The sequence below is a fragment of the Pongo pygmaeus genome, chromosome 6 (genome assembly GCF_028885625.2).
Source record: "Pongo pygmaeus isolate AG05252 chromosome 6, NHGRI_mPonPyg2-v2.0_pri, whole genome shotgun sequence".
In the NCBI taxonomy this organism is placed as follows: Eukaryota; Metazoa; Chordata; class Mammalia; order Primates; family Hominidae; genus Pongo; species Pongo pygmaeus.
The window spans coordinates 41,751,735-41,764,717 of record NC_072379.2 but is presented as its reverse complement, the minus strand read 5'-3'; the positions used below and the strand labels follow the sequence as shown (position 1 = coordinate 41,764,717).

Here is a 12,983-nt window from a genome sequence, read left to right as displayed (position 1 = left end):
TTATACATTTAGTATTTATGAAATTAAAGTTTATATGCTTTCTAGTTAACCAATCAAATATACTGTATCACTGATCTGAAAGATATATTAGTCAGAAAGACCAATAAGAATCAAGGCTTAAGTAGTAATACATACCACCCCCAGCTATGGTAGCCTTGATAAGAGAATCCAACTCTTCATCACCACGGATTGCAAGCTGCAAGTGACGCGGAGTGATACGCTTTACTTTGAGATCCTTAGAAGCATTACCTGCCAGCTCCAGCACCTACAAAGCATCCATGATTAGCATATCAAATGAAGGACCTAGGATCCCAAATGAAGGATCACTTAGCATTTGTACATACAAAATGCACACACAATACATAAACTGATAATATATTTTTCTTTCTTGTATTTCTATAATGCTTTTATAAAGCTCTCTTTAATTCATTTAACTTCTTTTATATTCATTCTCTGCAACAGAGACACAAACTTGAGCAAAAACCCACTTCCATATAGAAATAAAGGTAAGGACAAGAGATATTATCCCTTAGCCAAGATGCTAGATGTGAACATTTAGAAAAGTCTTTTTTTTTTTTTTTTTTGAGACAAGGTCTCACTCCATTGCCTAGGCTGGAATGCAGTGGTGTGATCTTGGCTCACTGCAGCCTTGACCTCTCAAGTGCAGGGTTATTCTCCTGCCCTAGCGTCCTGAGCTGCTGTGACCACAGGTGAGCACCACCAAACCCGGCTACTTTTTTGTATTTTTTTTTTTTGTAGACACGAGGTTTCCCCACGTTGCCCAGGCTGGTCTCAGACTCCTGGGCTGAAATGATCTGCCCACCTGGGCCTCCCAAAGTGCTGAGATTATAAGTGTGAGCCACCACGCCCAGCCAAAGTCATATATTTTAATATATACTTGTAGTCCATTTTTGTACAACCCTTAATAGCTGAAATGTATTTCTTAATGCTTTTAAAAGTTTTCAAATGTATTTTTTAAATTTTTTAAAAATAAAAGAGACGAGACCTCACTATGTTGCCAGGGCTGGTGTCAAACCCTTGGCCTCAAGTGATCCTCCTACTTCAGCCTCTCAAAGTGCTGGGATTACAGGTGTACTGGGCCATCGCACTCAGCCTAAAATATAATTTAAAATAATTTCTTTTTTTTGAGATGGAGTCTTGCTGTGTTGCCCAGGCTGGAGTACAATGGTGTGATCTCAGCTCACTGCAACCACTGCCTCCTGGGTTCAAACTATTCTCCTGCCTCAGCCTCCAGAGTAGCTGGGACTACAGGCGCCTGCCACCACGCCTGAGTAAGTTTTGTATTTTTAGTAGAGATGGGGTTTCGGCTGGGTGCGGTGGCTCATGCCTGTAATCCCAGCAATTTGGGAGGCCGAGGGGGTGGATCATGAGGTCAGGAGATCGAGACCATCCTGGCTAACACGGTGAAACCCCGTCCCTACTAAAAATACAAAAAATTAGCTGGGTGTGGTGGCAGGCACCCGTAGTCCCAGCTACTCGGGAGGCTGAGGCAGGAGAATGGCATGAACCCAGGAAGCGGAGCTTGCAGTGAGCCGAGATGGTGCCGCTGCACTCCAGCCTGGACAACAGAGCGAGACTCCGTCTCAAAAAGAAAACAAAAACAAAAACAAAAAACAAAACAAAACAAAAAACAGACACAGGGTTTCACCATATTGGCCAGGCTGGTCTCAAACTCCTGACCTTGACTCCGTCTCAAAAAAAAAAAAAAAAAAAAAAAATCAAACTCCTGAACTTGTGATCTGCCCGCCTTGGCCTCCCAAAGTGTTGGGATTACAGACGTGAGCCACTACGCCAGGTCACCTCCTCATTTTAAATAGAGCAGTGTTGGGTATACATGAGAATCAACTGTTGAACTTTAAAAATACAAAAATCAGCCAGGTGTGGTGGTGCACGCCTGTAATCCCAGCTACTTGGGAGGCTGAGGCAGGAGAATCGGTTGAACCCGGGAGGTGGAGGTTGCAGTGAGCCGAGATTGAGCCACTGAACTCCAGCCTGGGCAACAGAGCAAGACTCCGTCTCAAAAAAAAAAAAAAAAAAAAAAAAAAAAAGTTGACTGCACCCACATATTCATTGTCCAATCTTAACCTAAATGTTTTTTTTTTTTTGAGACATGGTCTCACTGTCATGCAGGCTGGAGTGCAGTGGTGCAATCATGGCTCACTGCAGCCTCAACCTCCTGGGTCAGGTAATCCTCCCACCTCAGCCTCTCCACTAGCTGGGACTACAGGTGCACACTATCACATCTGGTTAATTTTTTGTATTTTTTTTGTAGAGACAGGGTTTTGCCATGTTGTCCAGGCTGGTCTGGAAGTTCTGGACTCAAATGATCTGCCCACATTGACCTCCCAAAGTGCTGAGGTTACAGGCATGAGCCACTGCATTAACTTTAAAAATTTTAACCAAAGTTCTCAAAGATTAAAACAAAAAGGGGGGCTTAGATGGGGCTTGAAACTTGTGAACCAGAATGTTCAGTGGTAAGCCACCACCCCCAGCCAAAGTCATATATTTTAATATATCTATGTGGTCTATTTCTGCAGAACCCTTAATCGCTGCAATTTCTTTTTTTTTTCTTTTTTTTTTTAAGACGGAGTCTTGTTCTGTCAGCAGGCTGGAGTGCAGTGGCGCGATCTCGGCTCACTGCAACCTCTGCCTTCCGGGTTCAAGCAATTCTCCTGCCTCAGCCTCCTGAGTAGCTGGGACTATACACAGACACACGCCACCATGCCCAGCTAATTTTTGTATCCTTAATAGAGATGGGGTTTCACTATGTTGGCCAGAATGGTCTCGATCTCTTGACCTTGTGATCCGCCCACCTCAGCCTCCCAAAGTGCTGGGATTACAGGCGTGAGCCACCGCGCCCAGCCGTGAAATTTATTTCTTAATGTTTATAGAAAAGTTTTAAAATGTATTTTAATTAAAATTTAAAAAATTTTAAAAATAAAAGAGGCCAGGTGGCCTCTTTTAATAAAAGGTGGCTCATGTCTGTAATCCCAGCACTTTGGGAGGCTGGGGTGGACAGATCATTTGAGGTCAGGAGTTCGAGATCAGCCTGGCCAACATGGCAAAACCTTGTCTCTACAAGAAAATAACAAAAATTAGCCAGGTGTGGTGATGCACACCGGTAGCCCCAGCTACTCCGGACGCTGAGGTGGGAGAATTACTGGAACCCAGAAGGCACAGGTTGCAATGAGCAGAGATCATGTCACTGCCTTCCAGCCTGGGAGACAGAGAGAGACCCTGTCTCAAAACAAACAAACAAGAAAAACCCCAAAAACAAAACACCCCTTGATCATGACACAGAGAAGTTGAAACTATCCATAACATCCATAATTTGATGTTAAATCCCCAGTGGGACACAGATGACTTGGTGAGATTAATGAAATAAATGACAGCAATGATAACTGACATACAGATTAAAAGCTAAATTCCTCAGCCTAGCTCCCATTCACATCTCCCCAAGACAGACCCTTCTGTTTCCACCAGAATGAATGTGTCTACACTTAACCTACTTGTTACTCAAATTACTTCCCCAGCCTGGAATGTAGCTGAAGTTTTATGACTTCCCAATGGATTTTTTTAAAGGAGGAATAGGGATGGGGAAAGTGGTGGTCTATGACCCAAGAACTCTTGCCCAATTAACTTGTCTTCCTGAAATTTAAAACTGAGTAATATACAGCAATTTTGTATGTATAACCCTGCAGAGAACCAGGACAGACCGAGTCTTTTACTTCTATTATCATATTTGTGATTTTTATATATCATCACGCTGGCCAAACTTTACATCATCCCCAATCTTCATAAACTAAAACATTATGCTCTAACTTCACAAATACTGTCTACTGATTACACACATACTTCAAAGTTCACTGGGGTATGGTAGCTTATGTCTGTAATCTCAGCACCTTGGGAGACCACTTGAGGCCAGGAGTTAAAAACCAGCCTGGGCAACATAGGGAGCCCTGTCTCCAAAAAAAAAATAAAAAATAGGCTGGGCGCGGTGGCTCACGCCTGTAATCCCAGCACTTTGGGAGGCGGAGGTGGGTGGATCACGAGGTCAGGAGATCGAGACCATCCTGGCTACCACGGTGAAACCCCGTCTCTACTAAAAATACAAAAAAAAAAATTACCCGGGCGTGGTGGTGGGTGCCTGTAGTCCCAGCTACTCAGGAGGCTGAGGCAGGAGAATGGCGTGAACCCAGGAGGCGGAGGTTGCAGTGAGCTGACACTGAGCCACTGCACTCCAGCCTGGGTGACAGAGCGAGACTCTGTCTCCAAAAAAAAAAAATAAATAAATAATAAAAATAAAATATTAGCACCCGGCGCAGTGGCTCACACCTGTAATCCCAGCACTTTGGGAGGCTGAGGCAAGTGGATCACCTGAGGTCAGGAATTTGAGACTGACCTGGCCAACATGGTGAAACCCAGTCTCCTCTAAAAATACAAAAATTAGCCGGGTATAGTGGCGGGTGCCTGTAATCCCAGTTACTGGGGAGGCTGAGGCAGGAGAATCGCTTGAACCCAAGAAGTGGAGGTTGCAGTGAGCCAAGATTGTGCCACTGCACTCCACCTGGGGTACAGAGCAAGACCCTGTCTCTAAATAAATAAATAAATAAATAGCCAGGTGTGGTGGCACACACCTGAAGTCACAGCTACTAGGGAGGCTGAGGCAGGACGATCCCTTGAACCCAGGAGGTTTGAGGTTAGAGTGAGCTATGATCATGCCACTGTACTCTAGCTTAGGTGAAAGAGTGAGACCCAGTCTCAAAATAAAAAAATAAAAATAAAAGATAAGAGATTGCTGGCCCTTGCTTAACTTTTTAAAATTTTTTTACTTTGAGATAGGGTCTTGCTCTGTCGCCCAGCCTAGTCTGGAACTCCAGGACTCAAGTGTACAATCTACCCACCTCAGCCTCCCAAAGTGTTGGCATTACAGGCGTGAATCACCGTACCCAGCCCCTTGCTTAGCTTTAAAAATAAGTACACCAAGGTTCTTTTACATTGGCATTGGGTAACAGCTGACAAGATGCATCTCAAACTGCTATTAAAGAAACCAATGAGGCCGGATGTGGTGGCTCAAGCCTGTAATCCCAGCACTTTGGGAGGCCGAGGCAGGTGGATCACCTGAGGTCAGGAGTTTGAGACCAGTGTAGCCAACATGGTGAAACTCCATCTCTACTAAAAATACAAAAATTAGCTGGGCATGGTGGTGCACACCTGTAGTCCCAGCTACTTGGGAGGCTGAGGTGGGAGAATTGCTTGAATCCGGGAGGTAGAGGTTGCAGTGAGCCGAGACTGGCCATTGCACTCCAGCCTGGGAAGCAAGAGTGAAACTGTCTCCAAACAAACAAACAAAAAAGCCCAATGAGCATAATATGTCTTTTTTCAAATATATTCCATGGGTTTCTGTCACTAAGACTAGTGCACTTTCTGGACTGCCATATACAAAAGACATTCCTGTACAAACCTCTGCAGTGAGGTACTCCAGAATCGCAGCACTGTACACGGCAGCAGTGGCACCCACCCTTCCATGGCTTGTGGTGCGAGTCTTCAAGTGTCTGTGGATGCGGCCCACAGGAAACTAAAAGAGAGATGTCTTAGTGGGAAGCACTGCAGAGTCTTAACATGGCACTGACTGTAATCAAAGGCTGAACAATGTAAGCATGAAATAATAAAAAACTTGATCACACATATCAGAAGCCAAACCTATTAGGCATTAACAGTTTCCAGGGCCTGTGTCTATGTTCTGGTAATCTGTCCAAAATCTTTAACCTCTGCATAATATGGAGAATATCACTTTAAAATGAAGAAAAACCATGCTGGGCTGTCATCAACTGTATGTTCAACATGACCCATGGATCAAATTCCTATCTGGTTAATTTCTTCACATAATAGCCACATGCAACTTTGAACCTCCAATACCTTCCTCAGATCTTAAATGTTCTTTCTTCAGTTTCAAGAGGTGATCTGATAGTTAAGAAAAATCAATACTATTATCTAATTGTGATTCTTTCTACTTTCTGAAAAAGAGGGTATTTTTCTCATTTCAAAGTATCCTAATCCCACTTGTCTGTGCCCTTTATTATTTTTTTTATTGAGACAGAGTCTCACTCTGTCACCCAGACTGGAGTGCAGTGGTGCCATCTTGGCTCACTGCAACCTCTGCCTCCCGGGTTCAGGCAATTCTCCTGCCTCAGCCTCCTGAGTAGGTGGCATTATAGGCGCGCCAGGACGCCTGGCTGTTTTGTATTTTTAGTAGAGATGGGGTTTTGCGTGATCTGCCCACCTTAGCCTCCCAAAGTGCTGGGATTACAGGAATGAGCCACTGCGCCCCGCCAGTCTGTGACCTTTCTTACAGGCCTCACTCATCCCTTCACTGCTCCATTATTTCAACAGTTACAATTACTTCCTTTCCGCTGGTTCCTTTCCTTCTACAGACTTTACTGAAAACTTCACAATCTATGAAAACTGCTTCCAGTTATAGTCTAGACAGTCTCTTTCCAAAGACTGAATTGAAAAAACAAATCCTGAAACCCTTACTTTCTTGTCACCCATTTTTCCTAACTCTAACTTGACCTTTGAAGGCCAGCAGTGACATTTTATTTCCTTAATAAAAACAAGCAATTTTTTTTTGCATTTATACTTCATCTCTAAGTGACCAAAAGCTTCTTAAGAGCAAGATTTGTCTTCTTTTCCTTTGTATCCTTAGTAACCAATATGTTGTCTGGCATACAGTAGGCCCTCAAAAACATTTCTTCTTAGACTTCAGAGTTCTCATACCAAGTCTGACTACTCCTCAGCCTTTTCTTAAAGTTTTTGAGGGGTCCACCAATGTCCCTGTGCTCCTTTCTCATTCTCTTAGGTTAGGAAACTCATCCATAACATAAACTATCAATTTTACATAAATGATCTCAAATTCCTAATTCTATCACCTCTATTAGAAAACTGAACTCATGTTTCCAACTTCTGGACATTTTCACTTGGATGTTTTAGTGAACTTCAAAATGATTCCATTTAAATTTACTCATAACTTGCCCCTACTACAAACTCCTCTGTTCCTTAGGTTCTAAGCCTTAGAGAATCATGTGACTTTCTCTCCACCTTATACTGCTTCACCTATTTTCTGCACACACATGCTTTCTACTCCTTCCCATTCAAGTATGTTACTTTATTCCTAAACCACTGCAATAACCTCCATTGGCCTTCCATTTTCTACTTCAAATTAAGTATGCCTTAAAATAAATTCTAATTGGGAATTACATGGAGACCTAAAATACAGAATGTGCACATCAGTGTAAGTTCCCATCCCCCTTCTTTCGGTATCATCTGGATCATGTTGTCCTCTTGCTCAAACTCTCAATGGCTTACCACTGCCAAGAGGATAACAGTTTACAGTTTGGCCTTCCTGATTAAAAGGGTTCCTCGGCCAGGCGCGGTGGCTCATGCCTGTAATTCCAGCCCTCTGGGAGGCTGAGGCAGGCGGATCACGAGGTCAAGAAATTGAGACCATCTTGGCCAACATGGTGAAACCCCGTCTCTACTAAAAATACAAAAACTAGCTGGGTATGGTGGCGCACGCCTGCAGTCCCAGCTATGTGGGAGCCTGAGGCAGGAGGATTGCTTGAATCCAGGAGGCAGAGGTTGCAGTGAGCCGAGATTGCGCCATTGCGCTCCAGCCTGGCGAAAGAGTGAGACTCTGTCTCAAAAAAAAAAAAAAAAAAAAAAAAGTTTGTAGTAATACAAGTAGATTTTTGTAATTGATGAAACATAGGTCACAAATTACAACAGTAAAGAAAATAATAATGTAATGACAGCATGGATTCATTACCTGTAGCCCAGCTCTCTGTGAGCGAGATACTGCCTTAGCCTTGGCCTTCCCACTGTCCTTTCCAGCTTTGCCTCCAGCCTAAATGCAAAAAAAAATTTTTTTGAATGAAAAGAATTGAAAATACTACTTCAAAAATATTCTGGAAACAGAATTTTTTCTAGTTTTACTTTAGGTAGTTAACAATACGTAGGTGATCCCCTTCCTCATTTGTAAATATACATGGGATTCTATCACCTTTTATAATTTCTATCAAAGAAATCAAAACTTAAACACTTATTTGAAATATCAAATTTTTCTTTTTTCTTTTTTTTTTTTGAGACAGAGTCTAGCTCTGTTGCCCAGGCTGGAGTGTAGTGGTGCGATCTTGGCTCACTGCAAACTCTGCCTCCCGGGGTCAAGCGATTCTCCTGCCTCAGCCTCCTGAGTAGCTGAGATTACAGGCGCACGCCACCACACACGGCTAATTTTTGTATTTTTAGTAGAGATGGGGTTTCACTATGTTGGCCAAGCTGGTCTTGAACTCCTGACCTCAAGTGATCCACCCGCCTAGGCCTCCCAAAGTGCTGGGATTACAGGCATAAGCCACAGTGCCAGGCTGAAAAATATGAGATTTCTAAAAACGAACATATTTATCAATTTCCAGATTGAAAAATCTTGCAAGTCAATATAACTTTTATGCATACATGGAATATTTCACAATTTTTATCAATGTCAATGTAACATATATTACTTCCACAGAAATATTTAGAACTTAGCTCTCAGAAAAATAAAGCATGTTCCAAGAAAAAAAAAAAAACCCTCAAAAAATTAAACACAGAATTGTCATATGGTCTAGCAATTCCACTTCTAGGTATACACCTAAAAATTGAAAGCAAGGATTCAAACAAATACATGTACACCCATGTTCACAGAAGCATTATTCAGAATAGCCAAAAGGTAGAAACAATCTTGAGTGTCCAATGATGGATGAACAAAATGATATACATATAATGGAATAGTATTCAGCTTTAAAAAGGAAATTCTGACACAAGCTACAACATGAATGGGCCTTGAGGACATTATGCTAAGGAAAATAAGCCAGTTACAAAAAAGACAAATACTGTATGATTCTACTTATGAGGTCCCTAAAATAGTAAAGTTCACAGTCAGAAAGCAGATTTGTGGTTGCCAGGGGTAGGTGCCTCCCGGGTTCAAGTGATTTTCCTGCCTCAGCCTCCTAAGTAGCTGGTAGTATAGGTGCGCGCCACCACGCCCTGCTAATTTTTGTATTTTTAGTACCAACAAGGTTTCTGCATGTTGGCCAGGCTGGTCTTGAACTCCTGACCTCAAGTGATCTGCCTGCCTCATCCTCCCAAAGTACTGGGATTACAGGCGTGAGCCATCACGCCTGGCCGAGTTATTGTTGAATGGGTAGAGTTTCCACTTGGGAAGATGAAAAAGTTCTAGAGACAGAAGGCAGTGATGGTTGCACACTGTAAATGTACTTAATGCCGCTGAACTGTACGCTTAAAAAAAACCTACTTCTGCATGAAAAAGGCAAAGTATGTGCCAATGTAATAAGCTTTTAAGTAAATATGGGGTATTACAGAATATGTGTGGACACATGTATTTCTAGTAGGTGACACAATAAATTAGAAATGTTATTTGTCTCTCAGGAGGAAACACTAAGGGTCTGACTTAAGAAGAAAACTAATTTTCTCTCATATATTTTGCTTTTACCATTTAAATAGATTATTTCTTTACTGTTTAAAAAAAAAAGAAATCAGTTTACAAGATTGGCTGTTTGAGGGGCTATTCTTTCAAAATAGATGGTAAACTTTGAAATGGCATATCCCCTTTGTAGCTAACCCTTTCCTTAAAAATTTTTTAAAGCTAAAAATTACCCCTGTATACTTCCTCTAATTGCACGTCTCAAGTGGATTAAGTGTGTGTCACCCAAGATAATATGGAAGAAAAACAGTAAAACCCTGGCAGGTATTAGAAACAGGAAAAATAAAAATCTAAGAACTAATTCATATTCACTCTCTTATATTAGGTAATTCAACAAGAGACTGATTTAAGTTTACCAGTAAGAACTGAGATGCTCTGTTTCTACCAGAATGCCTCATATATTTTAATAATTTTTGACTATGTTGTTATATAAGAAAAATACAATTTTTGGATTTTTGAGGTCAGCTCCACTAACAAGACAGTCTTACTTACTTTTCAAATAAAAAACCCTTTTTATCTCTATTTGCCCTAATATATAACACTTAAAAACCTCTCAACTGGCATCTAAAATTATAATCACTGTCTTCCTATGACTGGATTGGAAAAAATAAGAACTAGTCACTAATGAAAAGCCAACAACCACAAAATTCTCCAGGCTCCCCAGGTCATATAATAACTACTCTGCTTACGCAATTTTATCCTCACTGTTTCAGATATGTCATATTTGCTGTTCTATTTGCTTTTTAAGGAAGTAGACATACAGTCAGGTTTTAAAAGCCTCAATCCATTAAATGACTATTTCCAACATTTAGAGACTCCTGATACATTTCTCATACTTAACAAAAGAAAACTTGTATGGTATCAAATTTATCTGAATATAAAATTATACAATAAATGGATAATTACTTTCTTTCCGATATCCCCTCAAACTGTATAGCCTCCCTACTTTGAACATTCATTTTAATATAATTGGTGCTTGAGAAACCAAATCTAAATTTTTTAATTCCAAGAACTGGCTTCATATTAACCTGAGTTAAGGTTGTTGGTTTTAAAAAATTACACACACACACACACACAGAGAGGATGAAGAGGGAGTTCGTTCATTTTACTTGGATAAACTTGCAAACTGGATACTAAGACAGTTTCATGTCAGTTTTAACAGACATCTGCTTACTTCCTCTCAGGTTTAAAATCTATCAAGAACGACAACTCAATGTCTCCTGCATTTTTAGCTTATGTTAATACTTACGTATTTTTAGCTACTGGTAACTGGATATAAAATATATAGCGTATCACTAAAGACTGAAAAATATCTAAAAAACTAGAATTGGCCGTGCGCGGTGGCTCACGCCTGTAATCCCAGCACTTTGTCAGGCCGAGGCGGGCGGATCACAAGGTCAAGAGATCGAGACCATCCTGGCCAACATGGTGAAACCCAATCTCTACTAAAAATACAAAAAATTAGCAGGGCGTGGTGGCGCACGCCTGTAGCTACTCGGGAGGCTGAGGCAGGAGCATCGCTTGAACCCGGGAGGCGGAGGTTGCAGTGAGCTGAGATCGCGCCATTGCACTCCAGCCTGGCGACAGAGTGAGACTCCGTCTCAAAAACAAAAAACAAAAAACAAACAAACAACAAAAAGCCAAAAAAAAAAAACAACAAAAAACTAGAATCATGAAAATCATCTGTTTGAGCAAATCCTTTTACAGATTAGATGTACGCTGTACCTCAGTTTGTTAAGGTACTATAAAGTACTTTACAATAACAATAAACTATATGTGAGACGTTGGAAGCAATTATCCCTAAAGTCTATTCCAGCTCTAAGATTTGGGTTTTTTACAATAACAATAAACTATACGTTAGACGTTGGAAGCAACTATCCCTAAAGTCTATTTCAGCTCTAAGATTTGGGTATTTTACAATAACCAAACATTGTCCTCTCGACTGGCCAATATGTTTATAGTTAGGTGTTATGTCTATTAAATACCGTATCTGTCACATCAAGCACAAGACAAATCATCTAATACTATCTGCAGTATGATAAATGACAGCCTGGTGCTAACTTTTAAGCGGGTAGCTCCCGTTGAAGTAACCTTTCAACAGAATGCTTAAAGCACGAATACTGGCAAAAATAAGATTCCATAACAGTCTTATTATTTTTACACAATCTTTGATGCAACTCAGAGCGTATCCTTTAGCACTTTCTCCTTTCCCTCAACTTTAAAATGGGGCTGAAGTTCTATTCACTTTCATTTTTTAAAAGCCACACTTTTCTTATCTAGATCTGAATTTCAGAATGAAAAGATGAATACTTTAAGACTGAAAATCCATAGCAAGGGCAAAGGAAAGTACTGTTGTATAATGAAAACCGCAAACTGGAAGGGGCTCAGAAGATAACGGGCGTTCATTTCTAACCCGTGCAATCACCTAGAACAAATCGTGTGGTTCTGGTCTATAAAACCATTCTTTGTCCCTCAAAAGACCACAAATACAAGCACCCTTTCGCAGAAACCCTCAAATTGACTGCCAGGGAGATTACGTAACCAAACATCGCCAAAGACTTATCTAACTTGTATAGCGGCAGCCTGTTTGACCTCATTCATACAGAGGAGCGATCACATTAAGATCCAGCACTTGTTTCTACATTTCCAAGCCGGATTCTGCCGTCGTCCTCCTTCTAAGACGGGCGGTGCAGCGTCACCAGCGTCGGGACAGACCTGTCTGGCTCGGAAGAGACTTCGCGCTCTACCCGGCCAGGCCCAGCTCTCACCCGGGAACCGTGTCGGGCTCCGCAGCCAGGACATGGCGCCCCCCGGCGGGCGGCGAGGGACTCGGCCGGACGAAGCCCTGACACCCGCAAACTCCCGACTCCACAGGTAGCGGCGCCGACGCCGGGGCCTCCGCTCTCTGCTCCCCCAGCCCTGCCCCAGGCCCCGTGCCCCCGGCCCACCCGGCCGCCCTTACCATGTTCTCGGCGCCGACTCTGCCTCCACTCGGCCGCGCGCCCTACCGCTGCCGACCCGCGCCGCCGCCGCCGCTCTCGCAGCACCGACCGCCGCCGCCGGAGCCGGACAATACCCCGTGCCCGCCTCGCGCTGCTGTGGCCAATGCCTGCTTGTCTTGCTGGTTCGAACCCCAGCGGCTGTTCAATCGCGCGCCTCCTTCTAGCCAGACCCCGCCCCCCCGGCACCGCCTTCCTAACGGCTGTTTGTTTTTGCACACGGCACGCGGAGGCGGGGCCTCCAGCCCCAATAGTGACGCGCTCTCCGCCTTTCACCAGGCGCCCAAGCCTGACGAACAGAAAAGCAAACCAATGAGATTGGACGCCTCGCAGACGAAAGCCAATAAAAATATCGCCCGCGAGCAAGGGAGGCGGGCCACTGGGAAGGACAGCAAAATCAGCTAATAAGGTGAAGCGATTGCAGGCGG

The 12,983-nt window shown here is 42.8% G+C and overlaps 1 protein-coding gene across 4 annotated transcripts in view; it reads right to left on the bottom strand.

The window, feature by feature from the left end:
* Positions 1–12,983, bottom strand: part of LOC129040006 (histone H2A.V) — a 21,587-nt gene extending 8,604 nt beyond the window's left edge. The window contains exons 1-4 of one of the 4 annotated variants that reach the window (XM_054493753.2): positions 12,519–12,983; positions 7,847–7,924; positions 5,486–5,599; positions 136–265 (exon numbers count right to left, since the gene is read on the bottom strand). In XM_054493753.2, coding sequence (XP_054349728.1) covers positions 136–265; positions 5,486–5,599; positions 7,847–7,924; positions 12,519–12,521 — 325 coding nt within the window. In that variant the 5' untranslated portion in view covers positions 12,522–12,983. The remainder of the gene's footprint in view (positions 1–135; positions 266–5,485; positions 5,600–7,846; positions 7,925–12,518) is intronic. The other 3 variants (XM_054493755.2, XM_054493756.2, XM_063667347.1) reach the window with 3 other exon arrangements.